This window comes from Octodon degus, unplaced genomic scaffold, assembly GCF_000260255.1.
Source record: "Octodon degus isolate 3935 unplaced genomic scaffold, OctDeg1.0 scaffold00021, whole genome shotgun sequence".
Lineage (NCBI taxonomy): Eukaryota > Metazoa > Chordata > Mammalia > Rodentia > Octodontidae > Octodon > Octodon degus.
Genome location: NW_004524597.1, coordinates 10,833,055 through 10,849,068, shown reverse-complemented (window position 1 = coordinate 10,849,068; position 16,014 = coordinate 10,833,055). Strand labels below are relative to the sequence as shown.

General features: G+C 53.8%; 1 protein-coding gene across 1 annotated transcript; it reads left to right on the top strand.

Moving 5' to 3' along the window:
* The first annotated feature begins 330 nt into the window (after positions 1 to 330).
* Positions 331 to 1,428, top strand: Sstr5 (somatostatin receptor 5). Its single transcript, XM_004627917.1, has one exon. It carries the CDS (start codon positions 331 to 333, stop codon positions 1,426 to 1,428), a length of 1,098 nt encoding a protein of 365 aa, XP_004627974.1.
* The last annotated feature ends 14,586 nt before the right edge of the window (positions 1,429 to 16,014 follow it).

Sequence of the window (16,014 nt, the reverse complement as noted above, 5' to 3'; positions counted from 1 at the left end):
AGGCAGAGGTTACCCTCCTGCTGTGCTGTCTTGGGGTGCCATGGGGTACAGATCACAGGGCAGCCGCAGAGGTATCATCAGCAGATGCTGGTCTCAGTTCACCAGACGGCTGCCCTTCTGTCCCCGGTGGCTGCTCCTTCCTCTCTGGGCTTGTTTTCCAAACAATTTGCTTAATGTGATTCCCGGCTGAGTTGAACATGACTAATCGTGTTTACCTACCGCCGTCAGGCAGGCGGAGCTGGGGATGGGCCAGGAGGAAGGAATGCTGGATGTGCCCAACTCACCGGTTCTCCCTTCTCTCATAGAGACGCACACATACAAGCGGCCTCCATGGAGCCTCTGTACCCAGCCTTTACACCTAGCTGGAACACCTCAGCTGCCAGCCCTGGAGACAACCACAATGGGACACCGGTAGGGCCAGCACCATCAGTGGGGGCCCAGGCAATACTGGTGCCCTTGCTGTACCTTCTAGTGTGCACTGTGGGACTGGGTGGCAACGGGCTGGTCATCTACGTGGTGCTGCGACATGCTAAGATGAAGACGGTCACTAATGTGTATATCCTCAACCTGGCTGTGGCCGATGTGCTGTTTATGCTGGGCCTACCATTCCTAGCCACACAGAATGCTATGTCCTACTGGCCCTTTGGGCCCTTCCTATGCCGTCTGGTTATGACACTGGACGGAATCAACCAGTTCACTAGCATCTTTTGCCTGACCATCATGAGCATTGACCGCTACCTGGCTGTGGTCCATCCACTTCGCTCTGCCCACTGGCGCCGCCCACGAGTAGCCAAGATGACTAGTGCTGCAGTCTGGGCTTTCTCTTTGCTCATGTCCCTGCCATTGCTGGTCTTCTCAGATGTACAGGAGGGCTGGGGAACCTGCAACCTCAGCTGGCCAGAGCCTGCAGGACTGTGGAGTGCTGCCTTCATCACCTATACATCTGTGCTAGGTTTCTTTGGGCCACTGCTGGTCATCTGCCTCTGTTACCTGCTCATTGTGGTGAAGGTGAAGGCTGCAGGTGTGCGAGCCGGGTCCTCAAGGGGCAGGCGATCTGAGCGCAGGGTGACCCGTATGGTGGTAGTTGTGGTGCTAGTCTTTGTGGGATGCTGGCTGCCCTTCTTCATCGTCAACATTGTCAACCTGGCCTTTACACTGCCCGAGGAGCCTGCCTCTGCCGGCCTCTACTTCTTTGTAGTGGTCTTGTCCTATGCTAACAGCTGTGCCAACCCATTGCTCTATGGCTTCCTCTCTGACAACTTCCGCCAGAGCTTCCGGAAGATTCTGTGTGTCCGTGGGAGCTATGGTATGGAGGATGCCGATGCCATGGAGCCACGGCCAGATAAGAGTGGGCGGCTACAGGAGGTCACGCTGCCTCCCACACGCAGTTGCCAGACAAATGGGCACATGCAGACCAGCCGGCTGTGAGAGCCACCTGGGTCTTTCAGGGACCACCCAGTCTCATCTTCCTGGCGTGGGACTATGCTGAAGCACCCATCCTCAGATGCTGTGGACTGCAATTGAGATACTCTTTGTCAATGGCATAAAGAAAAGAGCTGCCTGGGGCAGAGCCGTGGGTGGACACAGCACGACCAGCATCCTGCAGTGATCATGTCACTTCACCGGCCCCTTTCCTTATGTGGGCCAGTTCTGGAACCTTGGGAGACTCAGCTTTGTCCCCAGAAATTTCTGGCATCTCCAGCTCTGCCCTAGCCTATCTTGTCTCAGTGTCTAGGCCATGGGAGCCAGCAGGGGCACTCTCCCTGACCACTGGTATGAGGTTAACTACATACCCTAAGGACTTACTGCATGTGCCCCTCATCATAGGAGCTCTGTGTCACCCAGTCAGTGTTTCAGTGCTACTCTGTGGAACTAAAGAAACCTGAAAGCATTGGGCACTGGAGGCCATTCCCTGGAGTTCCCAGGGTCTAGGCAACAGCCCCAGCTCTTCACTGGTCCTGAGACTGTGTGGACGCTGGGGACAGCAGAAATAATACTAAGCTGACTCTGGACAGTTGAAATCCCAAAGAAGACATGGTCTTTACAACCCTACCTTCCTGTCCACTTGGCCCAGTGATGGGAACTGTGGGCAGGTCAGACACAGGGATAGCCATCCTGGGACAAGCTCTGTCCAGGTGCCACCAAGGCAGGCTAGGGTGAAGGTTTCTACTGGAAGTTCCTGAGCCTTGGAGGCTGTGAGGACATGCAGAGGGCCCTACAAGTCTCCTTTCTGGGTGAATTAGGGGCTCTGGCCAGAAGAAAGAGCAGGACAAGCAGATGGGTGGGGGTTGGGAGAGACCTGCCTCCTAGTGCAAATAGCATAGTCTGGGAAGATGCTACGGTGTGGATAGAGACAAATACCAGCAAGTACTGGCCCCAGAAGATCTGTTCCCAGGATTATACTTACTCCCTAGCTCAGGACAGCTTCTCTGTGACCTGCTCCTCTCAGGTGTAGAGCCCTGAGAACCCCTGTGAAGCTTGCTGAGACCCCCAGTGTACCTTGACTTCTCTCTGAGGCTGGAAGGAGTCAACTCCGCAGTCATCTGCTCTGGGACAGCCCTGCCCGATGCTGCCCAGCCCTCCAGTAGGATGCAGGGGCCAGGTGAAGCAGCATAGGGAAGGGTAAAGCCAGGCCACTGCTGGTGGCTCTCTGGTGTGACACCCAGAGGAATAATGCTAACATGTTCTGCGTACTGAAGGCGCTTGTGTTTGACAACCTGCTCCCTGAATAAATTAGAGAATAAATGTTTGATTCTTTCCCAAAGCAAATATTGTCCCTGTAACTGAGCAAAGTTGGAACAAACTAGAATGTTTTCTAGGTGTAAGGCTTCCCTGGCCCCAGAAAACTAAACCCTGATAAGGTAGGATAGGAGTAGCCAGACCCAGCTAGAAGTAAGGATCCGGGTGACTAGACAGTGAGGTAGCAGGGTTCACTGAAACATAGGTGCTTCCAGGGCCTGGCTGACTCTGCTTGCTTTCCTGGGCTCAGCAACAGCTCTAGGGTGGGGATGGGAGTCTTCATGTGGGTCACCAGAATCTGTCCAAGTCACCAGACTTTGGTGACAAAACCCACCCTCATACACTGGGACTGGTGTCCCAAGGAGGGGTGTCATCTTCCTACCCATCCTCAAGCCCTTCAGGTTTTGGATGCAAAGTATTGGATGCATCTGCTCCAAATACCTTAGGGGAGGCAGGCAAGCAGATGGCATAGCTATCTCTGCCCATATTGCCTTCTCTAGATTGATTTGACATTGAGCCCTCCTTCCTCAGGGTCAGCCAGCCTGAGACCATAGTGTATGCCTATCTGTATGTGTCACCTGTGGAGGACACAGAGTAGAGACTGAAGCTGCCCTCACAGTGACCTGGCAACAGCTGGAATATGCTTTTCAGTGGACCTTGGTCCTTCTGGGAGCTCCCTGCACCCTGCTCCCCACCATATCCAACCAGAAGCCCTGGTGGGCCCTGCAGTATCAGCCAGTTTCAAGGACTTGTGTCCTTTTGTCCCATAAACTAGCTTTGAACCCCACAGGGCCAGTCTGGTCCCCAGGCTGCACACAGTTCATCTGCTGGCCTCTGCTTCTGTCCTTATCCTGGTCAAGTGCACACTTTTCCCCTCTTGTCCTCATTTTCAGTTCCTGTCAAACTGGGCCACAAGGGTCAGTAAGTTCCTATTGGTATCCCCAAGAGTATAGCCTAGATCACCTCTTACTACCCATGGCCCCAGGGTCTGGTAGACCCTTGGGTTGTGTGTCCTCCTGGAACAGCAACAGTGTATGCCTCCTGCACCCACACAGGCTTGGTTGTGGATATCTGAAGCTGAGCTGGAAGCACACACCAAGCAGAAAGAACAGTATGCGTGGGAGCTCAGGCCAAGGAGCACAGTGTGTGAGCTCTCCACTGCTGTGCGTGCTGGTGGAAGGGTTGGGAACAGAGCAGGGTAGGTACAGCCCCCAGGCCTGTCCCAAAGTCTGTGGTGCTGGTGGGGGAGGACAGGAGATATTGGAGGAGGGAGAGGCTGGGTGTGGGAAGTTTTGTTTGGGACAGGCAGGCAGCCTGGCTCTAGGTGGGATGTGGAGGACCAGAGATGCTGATGAGGCAGGATCATCACCTCTGCTGTGATAGGGGAAGCAGCCCAGGCTGGCTTCTGGCTGGAGCAAATGGGAGGGCAAGACTCAGGTTGGGTGTGAAGGAGACTGAGGAGCCTGTGGAATATCCTGGGAGATTCTATGCAGCCTGTATGTAGGTCCTGAGACCAGGCATGGCCAGTGTGGGTCACTAGTGGACACATGGTAGGGGGCAAGAATGACATCCAATCAGCACCTGTAGTAAAGGTTAATAGGGATTTCCAGAAAGAACATGGACTCAGGAAAGCTATGAGGTCCTAGAGTGGTCTCACATCTGTCACAGGCCTCAGGATCCTCAAAGATACCAGCACTGGGGCTGAGGGGCTGCAGGGGATGAAGGCATAGCTTACAGGGACCACAGGGCAGCCACTGTGTACAGGCGTGGGGGTGGAGGGGATAGAGCAAACACCTAGGGCTCAAGCAGTGACCCGCTTTATGGGCTCTCTGTCTGCATCAATGGGTTTTATTGGCTTCTGGGCTCCAGCGACTCCCAGGGTGACCTTGCTCAGGAAATCCGGCCTGTAGGGACAGGGATGGGAGACAGGAGGTATCTGTTTGCCCGGCAGGGCGGGGTGCACGCTGGGAAGGGAGGGTAATGGCAAAGCAGCCCCCACAGGTGTGTATTCATGGAGGATATTCTCCCCACAATGGTGTAGACTGAGGCTCATGGGGGGGAGCAGAGAAGGCTGAGCTGAGGGCCACAATGACAATGGCTTCTCCCAGTAGCAGTACTGCTTCCTCTGGCAGGTTCCTGAAGAAGACATTCCCCCACCCAGGTGTCCTGGGGAGGAAGGAGACGAGGTGAGGTGCTAGTGGGCATCAGGCAAAGATGATGGAGTGTTGATGGAGACACCATTGCCTCCCACCAGATGGACCCCATCTGGCAGAGGCCATGCGAGATAACACAGACCTCTAGACAAGTAAAGTGGCCAATGCCGTCCCTCTCGCCCATACTCTACTGGGTTCCCCATAAATAGGCATAGCTGGAAATTGTCACTTGGGTCTATTGAGATAAGCTGTCAGCACAGGGCAGAGGGAGGACAGAGATGAAGGAAAAAGTCAGACACTCCAGCCCTTCCAAGTCCCTATTCTGAAGGTCATCTAGCCTGTCTGGGTGGACAGGAAGTGGGTGACCAGGAGAAGCCCTTGTACCAGTCAAAGATCTGCCAATTAAATCACTCGCCCTCCTGACTGGTTGCTTCATTGCTGCCCCCTCCCAGGTCTCTGAGCTTTAGGAAGGAAGCCCAGCCATATCTGCACCCTCAGAAATTCACACATTTACTCCTAACTCAGCCCTGGGGATCATGATCGAGATACCTGAGGTAGATAGGGCCCCCCTACACATCTGATTCTGACTTCTTTCTCCCAGCCCAGCAACTACTAGTTCACTTTCTGACTATGAGTTTGACTTCTCAACAAAGGATTTTTTGTTTGTTTGAGACAGGGTATTGCTATACAGTTCAGAATGGCCTTGAACTCACTGGGAAACCCAGGTTGACCTTGAGCTCTCAGCGATCCTCCTGCCCTAGTCTCCTGCCCATTATAGGTGTGTGCTATGACATCCAGCTCTACAAGGAATTTTTATATGTGAAACCACAGTATTTGTCCTTTTGTGAATGTTTTGTTTCACTTATCATTAATGTCCTCAGGATTCATTTGTGTTACAGCATGTGTCAGAATCTCCTTAATAATATTTCATTGTAGCCAAGTATGGTGATGCATGCCTGTAATACTATTTACTCAGGAGGCTGAAGCAGGAAGACCACAAGTTTGAGCCCAATCTAGACAAAATAACAAAATCTTACTTTAAAATAAGAAAATTAAACGACTAGGAATAGAGCTTAGTGACTGAGCCCCCTTGTAGCATGCTGGAAGTCCTAGGCTCTATCCCCATACTACACACAAAGAAATTCCTTGTGTTGGCAGAGTACCACACTCATCGCCAGTAGACACTGGTTTGTGTCTACTGACTCAACCTGTTTGTGTATTATAACAATTTATAAAGAATGGAAATTTATTGCTCTAGAATCCTCTTGCTTCCCATTCTTCCAGGCTTTTGCAACTTTAACTTTTCAAAGTTAAAAAAAAATAGACCTTTTTTGCATAAATGTTCCAAGTAGCGTTATCCGTAATAGCAAGATATTTATCAACAGATGATGAGTAAAACATGCTCCATCCATACAATGGAATACTGCTCAGCTATAAAAGGAAGGAAGCTCCAGCAATGTGTAGCTCTGCAGTGTGGATGACCACCGAAAAACATGATGTTCAGAGAGAAACCAGACACCAAAGGACAAGCTCCTTGTGGCGTCCGCTGACATGAGATGCTCCAGGCAAGAAATCGTGACTTTATCTCATACCTCTCCAAATCTCAGTCATTAAAAGTGAATAAATAAATAAATGGCAGAGTGGGAGTTGGTAGGATGCAACCCTGCCATCTCGGTCTGGGTCCTCACGTGTGCCCCCTGGAGTGTGAGGCATTCCCCATCCTGGGGCCTCTGAGAACTGGGGTTACCAGTGGCAGCTGAAACTTATGAGGCACCATTGCCTCCTCCTGAGAAACTAAAGCCTCCTCCCCTGTCCTGCCAGGCTATAGCCACTTTAACATCACTCACGCTGGTGCTCATGGGCAACAGTGACAGCCCTGGCTCCCCAAAAGGGCATGCAGCAGTAGGGAGAGCTGTGGTCTCTTGTCCTCTTGGTCCTGGCTCCCCAACCTGGCCATGGATTTCTCTGGGTCTAAGGACCAAAGGTGCTCCCCATAGTGCCAGCTCAGAAGTCATAGAAGTCGCAGGCCCCACAGAGGCCAGTTCAAGGTTGGAGAAAGGAGGTGTTGCTTGGAATTTCTGGGAGCCCCTGCCTTGGGCCTGGTGCAAGCAGTACCCTGTAGGGGCAGATATCCCACCTGCTGTGAGATGCTAGGTCCCACAGACTCATCAGAGGGCCCACCTCACAGATGGAGGCTTCACTACCTCTGCCCTCCTGCTCAACCCCAGATCTGGGGGACAGTGACTTTCACCCTGCAGGCCTGGAAGAAAGCAGAGTGCCTAGGATGACATGTGCAGCCTTCTCTAGAGCCTGAGGAAAGATTAGCCCTTGGGCCTGCACTTACAGGGCTTCAGCCCAGCAGTTCTAGGGCTGGACAGAAGCCCTCTGCCTCCCACTTCTAAAAAGGAAAGCTGAAGCCACACAGTGAGATGAACATTACTGCTGTGACTGGAGCTTGCTGGGCTGGGGCTGGGGCCTAGTTTTGCTTGGTGGACTTCACAGTCTTTGGCACTTAAGAAAGAGGCCAAGTGACAACTGTGTTCGTCTGAGGGGCCAAGCTAGCTCCTGTGAGTGCCAGCCATGCATCCAGGTGCCTGAGAAGGGTCAGGGTAAGGTTCCTGAGGATGCCCATCCAGGGTCAGGTTGGCCCCTCTCCTGGCTCCTCCTTCCCCAGCTGACCATCCATGTTGAGGGGAAGGGAAGACCTGAAGTAGGAGGACCAAGGAAGGCTTAGAGCCCCCACTGATCTCTGGGGCCTCCCCTCCTTATTGAACACCTTTATCTTCCTGGGGAACCCTCTCAGCTGCCAGGTCTCTATTAGTGGTTGCTGAGAGCCCAGGGTGTGTCCAGCCATAAGAGGATGCAGGCCAAAGGACACCCTGAGACACCTCTCCTCAGTATTGGGCTGGTGCTGAATCCCTGGGATGGGGATAGTCAAGGCTGACCTGGCCTAAGCCTCTACCCCTCCCACTGGGCCTGTGGCCTTCCTGACCCTGTCCTTAGAGGCCTCCTGTCTCCAGCAAGGTAGTGTTTTTTTCAGCCCAGGGCACCCACCTGATCCCTCCTATCCTTGTCCATAGAAAGCTCCCAAGAGCCTAAGCTGTCCTCTAGAGACACACCAGGTGGGATTTGGAGGAAGGTCACTTGAAGGTATAGGCAGCAGCCTGAAAGGCCCATGAGGACCCAGGATTGAGGGCTTCAGAGGACCCAGAAGCTGAAGACTGAGACCTCAAGGCAGAGAAAGCCCCTACCCCTGCTGACAGGCCTGCATGAACAGCAAATGGGGTCCCACCAACTGCTCCCCAATTTGCCTGTTTCCTGGGGACTAACCATGGCTCTGTGTTGTTGAGGGCTGCCCCTGGGGCCCCACCCCTGTGGTCAGCAGAATGACTGTAATGATCACACATGCTTGGCCCTGGCCAGGCCTCAGTCTCCTATCTGTCAAGGTGGGGGTGCTTCCCATGAGGCTGGCCAGGACAACTCTGGCCCTGTGTCTCTATGAGAGAGTGATGTCATGCATATCTGGATAGCAGTAGCTGAACTGACCTTCTGTGGTCCTGTACCCCATTTTTAGGCTCCCTCTGCCTGATCACCTCTGCCTATCTTTCCCCTGGACCTGGATAAACCTTGGTTGGAGTTCTGGATCTGTGCAATATCTGGATATCCATCTCCCACTGGCTCCGTGGTCACTAGGGAGGATTACTGAGTTCCTAGAAGCATCCTCCACACTCTCCCCCACACCCAAACTTTATCATGTATCGTGCTGACTGGTTACTGCCTCTGACTGCTGACTGGCTGCTGTTCAGGGACCCTCACCTCCAAGACTGATTCCTCCTCTGACCCCTTCTACCTCCTTACACCCAGTCAACCCCACTCTGTGCTTCTGAGTCCTAGACAATGAGCACACACATCAGCATGGTGGGGTGCCCAGAGTAGCCCTTTATAAGCAGAACAAAAGGAGTCAACTAGTGTGCAGATGGGCTCCATGATGAACACTTGACTCTCGCACCACACATATACTTAAAACCCCAGCTCTGTGTGGCTGAGTGTGTGGCCTGTTTATCTGTAACTGTCTCAGTAGGACAGGCCATGTTTCTGTGTGGCTTCCATCACATTCCATGGCAAACACTGCTGGCACTCACTGCATACTGGGCGGGTGGGCCTGCAGGAGGGAGGGCCATCAGAAGCACCATAGCTAGAGCTTGGCAGCTGGTGTGACCAGGTGGCCATGAAAGGCATTAAGAGGTCCCCAGGGTCACCAGAGATAGCATTGTCTTGGTTGCAATGAAACCCACAGCCAAAAGGTGCTGCCCGAAGCAGCAGATTCCAGGCCTGCATGGTCACTCTTGCTGGGCTAGGCACATGGCACAGCAGCAGGTTGGCTGTGTCACACGATGTGGAGGTAGGCCTTGCTGGTTGCAGGTATGTATGTGCAGGCTCAGGAAGTAGATGCTGGCCACAGAGCAGCAGAAGCAACTGAACACCAGGTAGAAGAAACCACCCAGGTTCACCTGTAAGTGAATCTGTCAGCACTCAGTAGCCCCAAGCTCTGGCCCACTGAGAAGGCTGAGTCGGCCTGTGGGCCCAGGGCACACCGGGAACCTTGAAAGCCCTCCTTCCTGCTTTATTCTGAGTGGACTCTGGCCCTGGCCTCACCTTTTTCATATCAGGAAAGGAATGGAAGCCAGTCAGGGTGGTTCCAGCCAATAGGGGCACAATGACTACAGCCTCACTTTCCTCCAGACTTAGTTTCTTTATCTGTAAGATGGGTGCTAATCTCCCCATCACATACACAGTGGGAAGCTACTCCCCACAGGTACAGTTGTTCTGAGGCCTGTGGCAAAGATTGCCACACTGTGGGAAGCATGGAGACATTGGGAGATCAGAAAAGGGTCTGACCTGGGCTTTGTAGAACGAGAGAGCCAGGAAATCTTTACTCAAGTCTAATGTAAGCCCTGCCATCCAGCCTCAGGACAATTTAACTTCTATCCAGCGGTAGCAGACCAAGGGAACCTCTCAACCATTTGCTCACTGTGACTGTTGGCTCTGGGAATCTCAGAGACCCTAGCCCCTCCCTCTCCAGGGTCCCTAGCACCCAGCTTACTCACAACCAAGCCCACCCTCTAGCAGCCTGCTTCCTATATGAGGGGCTGGGGCAAGACACAGGTGGAGCCTCCAGGGACAGTCACGTTTGAGGTCAGAGATGTCCGTAGTCCAGGCAGCCCCATCCATGGGTCCTCAGGCGTACTGGCAAAATCCTGCTACAGGGCTCACAGTGGGTGGCAGCAGTGCACACAGGGTCTCCCAGGCAGCCCAACCCCGCAGGCAGTAGCAGTACCAGGAAATTGAGGCTAGGGGCTGCCATTGTGGGGTCTGGGGAACAGGGAGGGCTCTGAGCAAGAGATGCTGCCACAGTTCCCAGGCCCTCAGCACCCCAGCTACGCCCCATCCTGGGGGATGGTGGTCAGAGCCAACCTGGGGGATGGATGACCAGAGCACAGGAGGGCAGTGGGAGTGGGGGGAGGAGACAGTGAGGCCTCCAGGGCCATTTGCATGGGCCTTGGTGTGCTACTGAAGCTGGCGTCCTGGTACCCCAGAGTCAAGGAGCCTGAGGAACCAGCTCTGGGAGACACAAGGGACAAAGGCTGCTCCCAAACCTAGGAGCTGTCCCTGAAGAGGGCTTTAGGGTGCTTCAGGGAGGGGCTGAGCCCCCAAGGCTGACAGCATTGGTTGGGTGTAGCCCTACATGGACAGGTTGCCCCCAACCTAAGCAGCCACAAAAGGCCCTCAGGGGTATGTGAGGTGCTGCTCTGTGGTCCCCACCCTACACTGAGGTTCTTGGTTCCTCCAGTTCCAGCCCAGCAGAGGCTCCAAGGGTGGGGAAGCTGAGGCCAGCTGGGTCCACATGAACAAGCCAAGCTTCCTCCTAACTTCCCCCAATAAGCCTGGGCCTCAGTTTCCTCCTTGGCAAGGGGGCCCTGCCAGGTCCCCACAGGCCATGTTTAGAGACTATCTGAGGTTCGCCTGTGGGTTATCATGTGGTTTCCAGGTCCTGCTAATTCCCCTGCACTCAGCTCTGCTGGCCAAAGACCTATCCCCTTTCCTCCAGCAAGCCCTGAGGAACTGCGGAATAGAACAGTTTCACCTTTTTTGCAGCCCTGGCAGCTGAGATCTTTTCTGAGGCTCTCCAGAGCCCTGCACATCTAACCTGTCCTTAGCCTCTGTGGATTCAGCAAGATTGTTCTGGCTGCTCCCAGGTATATGCATGGGGACAGCCCCATGGAAAGAGCCTCATGGGGAGACCTGCCCCTGGGGACTCATCTCTTGAGCTCTGGATTCCTGGTATCTTTGTGCCTATCCTTGCCCAGCAGATGCTCCATTCAGAGCAGCACCACCAAGGGCACTGTGAAGATCATTGTCCCACCCTCACCCCACCCCCAGCTCCTTGTTACCTTATCTCATGGCTGCAAGGCTCTACCTGTCCTGCCAGCCTCCACCCAGAGCACTAGCCCCAGTGATCAGTGAAGGAGGCCTTTCACACTCATGGCATCTGTTGCTTCCCCTGGACCATCCAAGACCAACAGGCCAGGCCATCTCGTTGGCAGTATGCTCAAAGAACCTCCTCCCCCCTCAACCATCTGCAGCACCTGCAAGCCTCCATCTGACCCCAGAGTCCACAAAGTTCTGGCTTTGGAATGTCTTAGGCTGGCTGGACTAGAGTAATGCCCCAGACTGGTGTCTCTCCTCCATCAGAGAAACAGAGCTGCTGCCCATCTGGGTGGAATCCGAGGAGGCTGGAATGCAGGAGCCCAACCAAGGCCACCATGATCCTTCGAACTAGCTTGGTTCCCAGCCTACCTGGTAGTGCAGAGAACATAGCCACAGACATGACCCCCAAGAGCAGTGTCTGATCAGGCTCAGGGACACACACACACACACACACACACACACACACACTCTTACTCCCCTGCCATGACCATGATGTCCCTAAAGGTGTAGGCTCTAATTCACACTTTCAGGGGATCAGGACTGTACCCTCAGCAGTGGGTAGCAGGAATTACTCACAGTCCCCAGTCATGGTTGGGGGCTGTGTCCACTGAGAGAAGAAGCCACACCCTCTCAGTTCAGCTTCTTCCCTACTCTGACCCTAGGCTCTGGGAGAGAGCTGAGCACCTTGGCCCCAGACATGGGAGATGGCAACTTTCTTCGGGTCATCCATAGACATGGCCAAGGAGCTTGGACACCTTAGCCCATCTGCTGATGCGGTTGCACCTGGGATCTAACTTGGCCCCTGGCATCCTCCCCAGCCTCCCCACCTCCTCCCACCAGCCTGCACCTTCTCCACTGGTCTGCCTCTTGCTGCCCACACTAATAACCAAGGGTGAGGGAATGATAGCCAAAGGGTCACCTGTGGGTCCTGATGAGGGGAGAGCAGAGGCTGCTAAGCGCTGGGGGCCAGGGCTGCTGACCTTAATGACACCAGCTTATACCAATCCTCAGTGCTCAGAAGGCCTGGCAGCACCTACCCCCTCCTAGATGTCCTTGCCAGTGTTGGTTGTGGTGGCATAGACAGGGACGGGTGTGAAGATCAGAGTTCTTAAGGGCCTGCTCCTTAGCTCAGTTCTTTAAGTGGCTGCTTCAACAAAACAATCAGGCTCAGGTTGCTATGGTTTGATCCTCACAACTCAAGCCAGCCAAACCTGCCCTGAAGGCATTCAGAGCCACCAAAAAAAAAAAAAAAAAAGCCTTCTGCCATTTCTTATTGCTATTTGTTTCTCAGTAAAATTATGGGGGGGGAAAAAAAGATCAGGGTTCTTTCAGCTGACTCACCCACCCGCTCCAGCTTCCAGCCCCAGCTTGGTACGGAGAGCAGGAGCTGGGTTTAAGGTCCTCATCACAACATCCCTGCAGGCCATGGGAGGATAAGGGCAAGACTAGAGCTTCTCTGAGGCTGCCCTAGTATCAGCCCAGGATTCTGGGGCTTCCAAAGAAATATTCCCAGGTCTGGGCCTCAGCTGCCTCTGTGAGATAGATACCAGAGGCAGTTGGGAAGTGGCTGGAAGGTTCCCTTGTAGTAGGCAGGACAGTAATATCCAGCTAGAGGGATGTTTAGGGCCGAAGTCCCTCTCCCCAGTACTGGCAGAGCTGCCACTAATGAGCAGAGGTTCCCCTGTATGTCATTATGTGGGGCCAGCAAGGATTGTCCTCAAGGAGCAAGCGAATGGTCCACGGCGCCTGCACCCTGCCTGCGAGGGTCTATCTAGGCTAGGATTCATGGGAACAGTGCCCACACCCTGTGGGTCAGCTCACAGAGGGTGACTCAGTGAGGACAGAATGACGAATTTCAGGACAGAAATGGCTCTGGCTCAGATGTGACCGCTGGCATCTCCTTGACAACAAGGGAATGTGGCTTGATGTTGTGGGCCCCGCAGCAGAAATTGTGCAGTGTTATGGGGAGCTGTCTGTACCCCTCATTGAATCATGGAACTCAGGAAGTTCATGCTGTCTACAGCGTTCAAGCTGCTTAGAGTGACCAGGACAAACAGGGAGGGCTCAGCAATACCAGAACTGCAGTGACAATGTCCAGGAAGAGTTACCCTGAGCATGGGTCATGGATGGGCAGTGCCTACCAAAACCCCTGAGGAAGGTATCAGTCTGACCTACCCGGCAGTATGGCACAAAGATGTAAAAGAACAAAAAGTTCTGCAGTTGAGGAGTTGTGGGACGATTCTGTGTTCAAAAGCTCAAGTGCCTGACTTGTAAGCACAAGGTCCTGAGTTCAATTCCCAGTACAATAATTAAAAAAAAAACCCCTCATAGTTTTCATTCATATCCATCGGGAAGGTGGGTGGGGGTCCTGGCAGAGTGTATAGGGAAAAGAAACTTTGGGGCCATACCAGGCGCAAAGGCCTCCAATTAGCAATGCACAGATAGTTTTGATGTGTGTATGCCTGGCACCTTTACAGCCAGGGTCACTTATTTCAATATATCCAGGTTTACAGAGCTCAGTAAATAGGGTAAAAGAGAGGTCAGATGGACGGTGGGCTCTGTGGTGGTGGGCACCAGCATGGGCCAGTTGCTTGCTACCCAAGAGTGCCAACATGCCCTAGTTGGGAGTTTTCACAGATTGAAAACTGGGAAGGAAGCTGAGGGCAACCCTGGTATGCAGGACAAACCTGTGTCTAGGCTCAACTGGACAATGCTGTTGACAGGGGTCCCTTGGGGTGGGGATAGTAGCAGATGGGAGGATGACATGCTGTAGTCAGGAGCAGCCCACCTTTCCATCCCATCCAAATGAGGATACTAAGCCTTGATGGCTTCCAGGGTGACCACTATCCTTAAGCTTCCTGTCCAAGGAGAAAAGGATGTGAGCCAGTGTAGGAGATAGCACTGAGTAGACATCAACGCTCCTTCCCACTGTGGGAAGGCCTGAATCGTCCCTGACTCCTGTCACTGTTCCTAGGACCCAGTGGCTGAGATGCCTTCCTGGACCCAGCTATATCTTATCTCTGTAATAGATAGGGGAACAGAGGGGCCTCTGGGTACACAACAGCTGCCTCTGCCCAGATGGCAACAGGAGTAAGCGGTTAGGTAATCTAGGAGTCAAGGGGGCACTCAGTAAAGACAGGTGGCCCCTGGTGGCCCAGTATCTGGCTCAGGGCCTGTTTGGTTGGAGGATCTCATCACTATCATCTGTAGGACCAAGCCCCACAGACACAGCACACCTGCCCTCCTGCGCTGGAGCACCAACCAGCCACCAGCAGAGGCGGGGCTTCCAGTCCATCTGCTGCTGCAGGCATGCAGCACACCCAGGGACCCGCTGCACCTTGCCTTCCCCAGCTGTAAAATGCATGTGACGGTAAAGCCCCACAGCGGTTGCCATGTGCCTGCAGCAGTTAAAATATGGCATGTGCTTAGAATTATGCCAAGCATGTTGCCTCCCCCACCTGTGCTACCTATCCAGCATCAAAGATAATTTCACCCAGAACCAGGACCTGTGCACTGCTCCCCCCAACCAATCAGCTGCCACCCTCAAGGGCCCTCAGCACTGATGAGCGCTGTGCTTCAGGAGGCAATAATGAGAGCTGAGAGGCAGAGTCATTACGTCCAGCCTATTCTGTCAGGCTTCCCTGAGAGCACCCTGGTGAAGAGATGCAGCCTAGTAGGGGTGGGTAGGCACCTCCAGGGTGGGGGAGGAGCCATCCTGCAGGCACTTGCCACTGCCTTCCCACCATGGTCAGCAAAGACAGAAAGAAACAGCATTTGGCATTACCTGCCCTCTCCAGACAGGAGCTCTGGACATCCACACCCTCCCCTGGGGATGCCATCTGATGTGTCTGGAAGTGGAGCCCCCAGCTGCCTGTCCTGATGGATGTCGGCTTTGAACAAGGGACAGACTAGGGAGTGACCCAGGGCAGTTGTCAGGGCCCTGGGCCTGCCTTATGTCCCAAGGGCTTTGAGGGGCTGTATGGACATGAGATTAACTGCCCAAGGCCATGCAGGATGGTGTGGCAACAACTCTGTCACTGATTTCCCACCACAAGATTCAGGGGCCATGTAGTGCACAGGACCCAAAGCCTCTGCCAGCCCTGGGCCCTAGACTTTCCCACTGCTGGGCCTTATAGTGGCCATACCCTTGGTGAATTTTAATGGCACTTTAAGAATGAGAGCAGGCTCTGACTGTCGCTGTGGTGACCAACAGCTGTGACACACAGCATGGTTTCCTTGGGGACAGAGGTTATGTTTGCTCCAGAATAGTCTCACTGGAGTGTAGAACAGAAGCCTCTCATACTAGCTGCCCCTGTAGAGGTGGAGGTAGGGTAGGTGTCACAGGTCAGGGGTTAGGTGGGGGCCTGACAGCTGTGGGGGAGCAGCCCCTTCAGGAAGCAGGAGACTGGGGCTTCCTGAGCTGCTGACACCGAGGAGGGCACCAGCCCTGACAGGACACCGCCACACCCATGTTCTTGAAGTATATCCAGGCTCCCTTCTGGGTCTCATCTAGAGATGCCAGGGAGACCTTCCAGTGTCCTGCCAATGAGCCCTGGGCAGGGAGATGGAGCGCTGGAGGTGTGACCTGAAGGATCTCTCTAAGTGGGTCCACTCAGAAGCAGGAGGGACATCA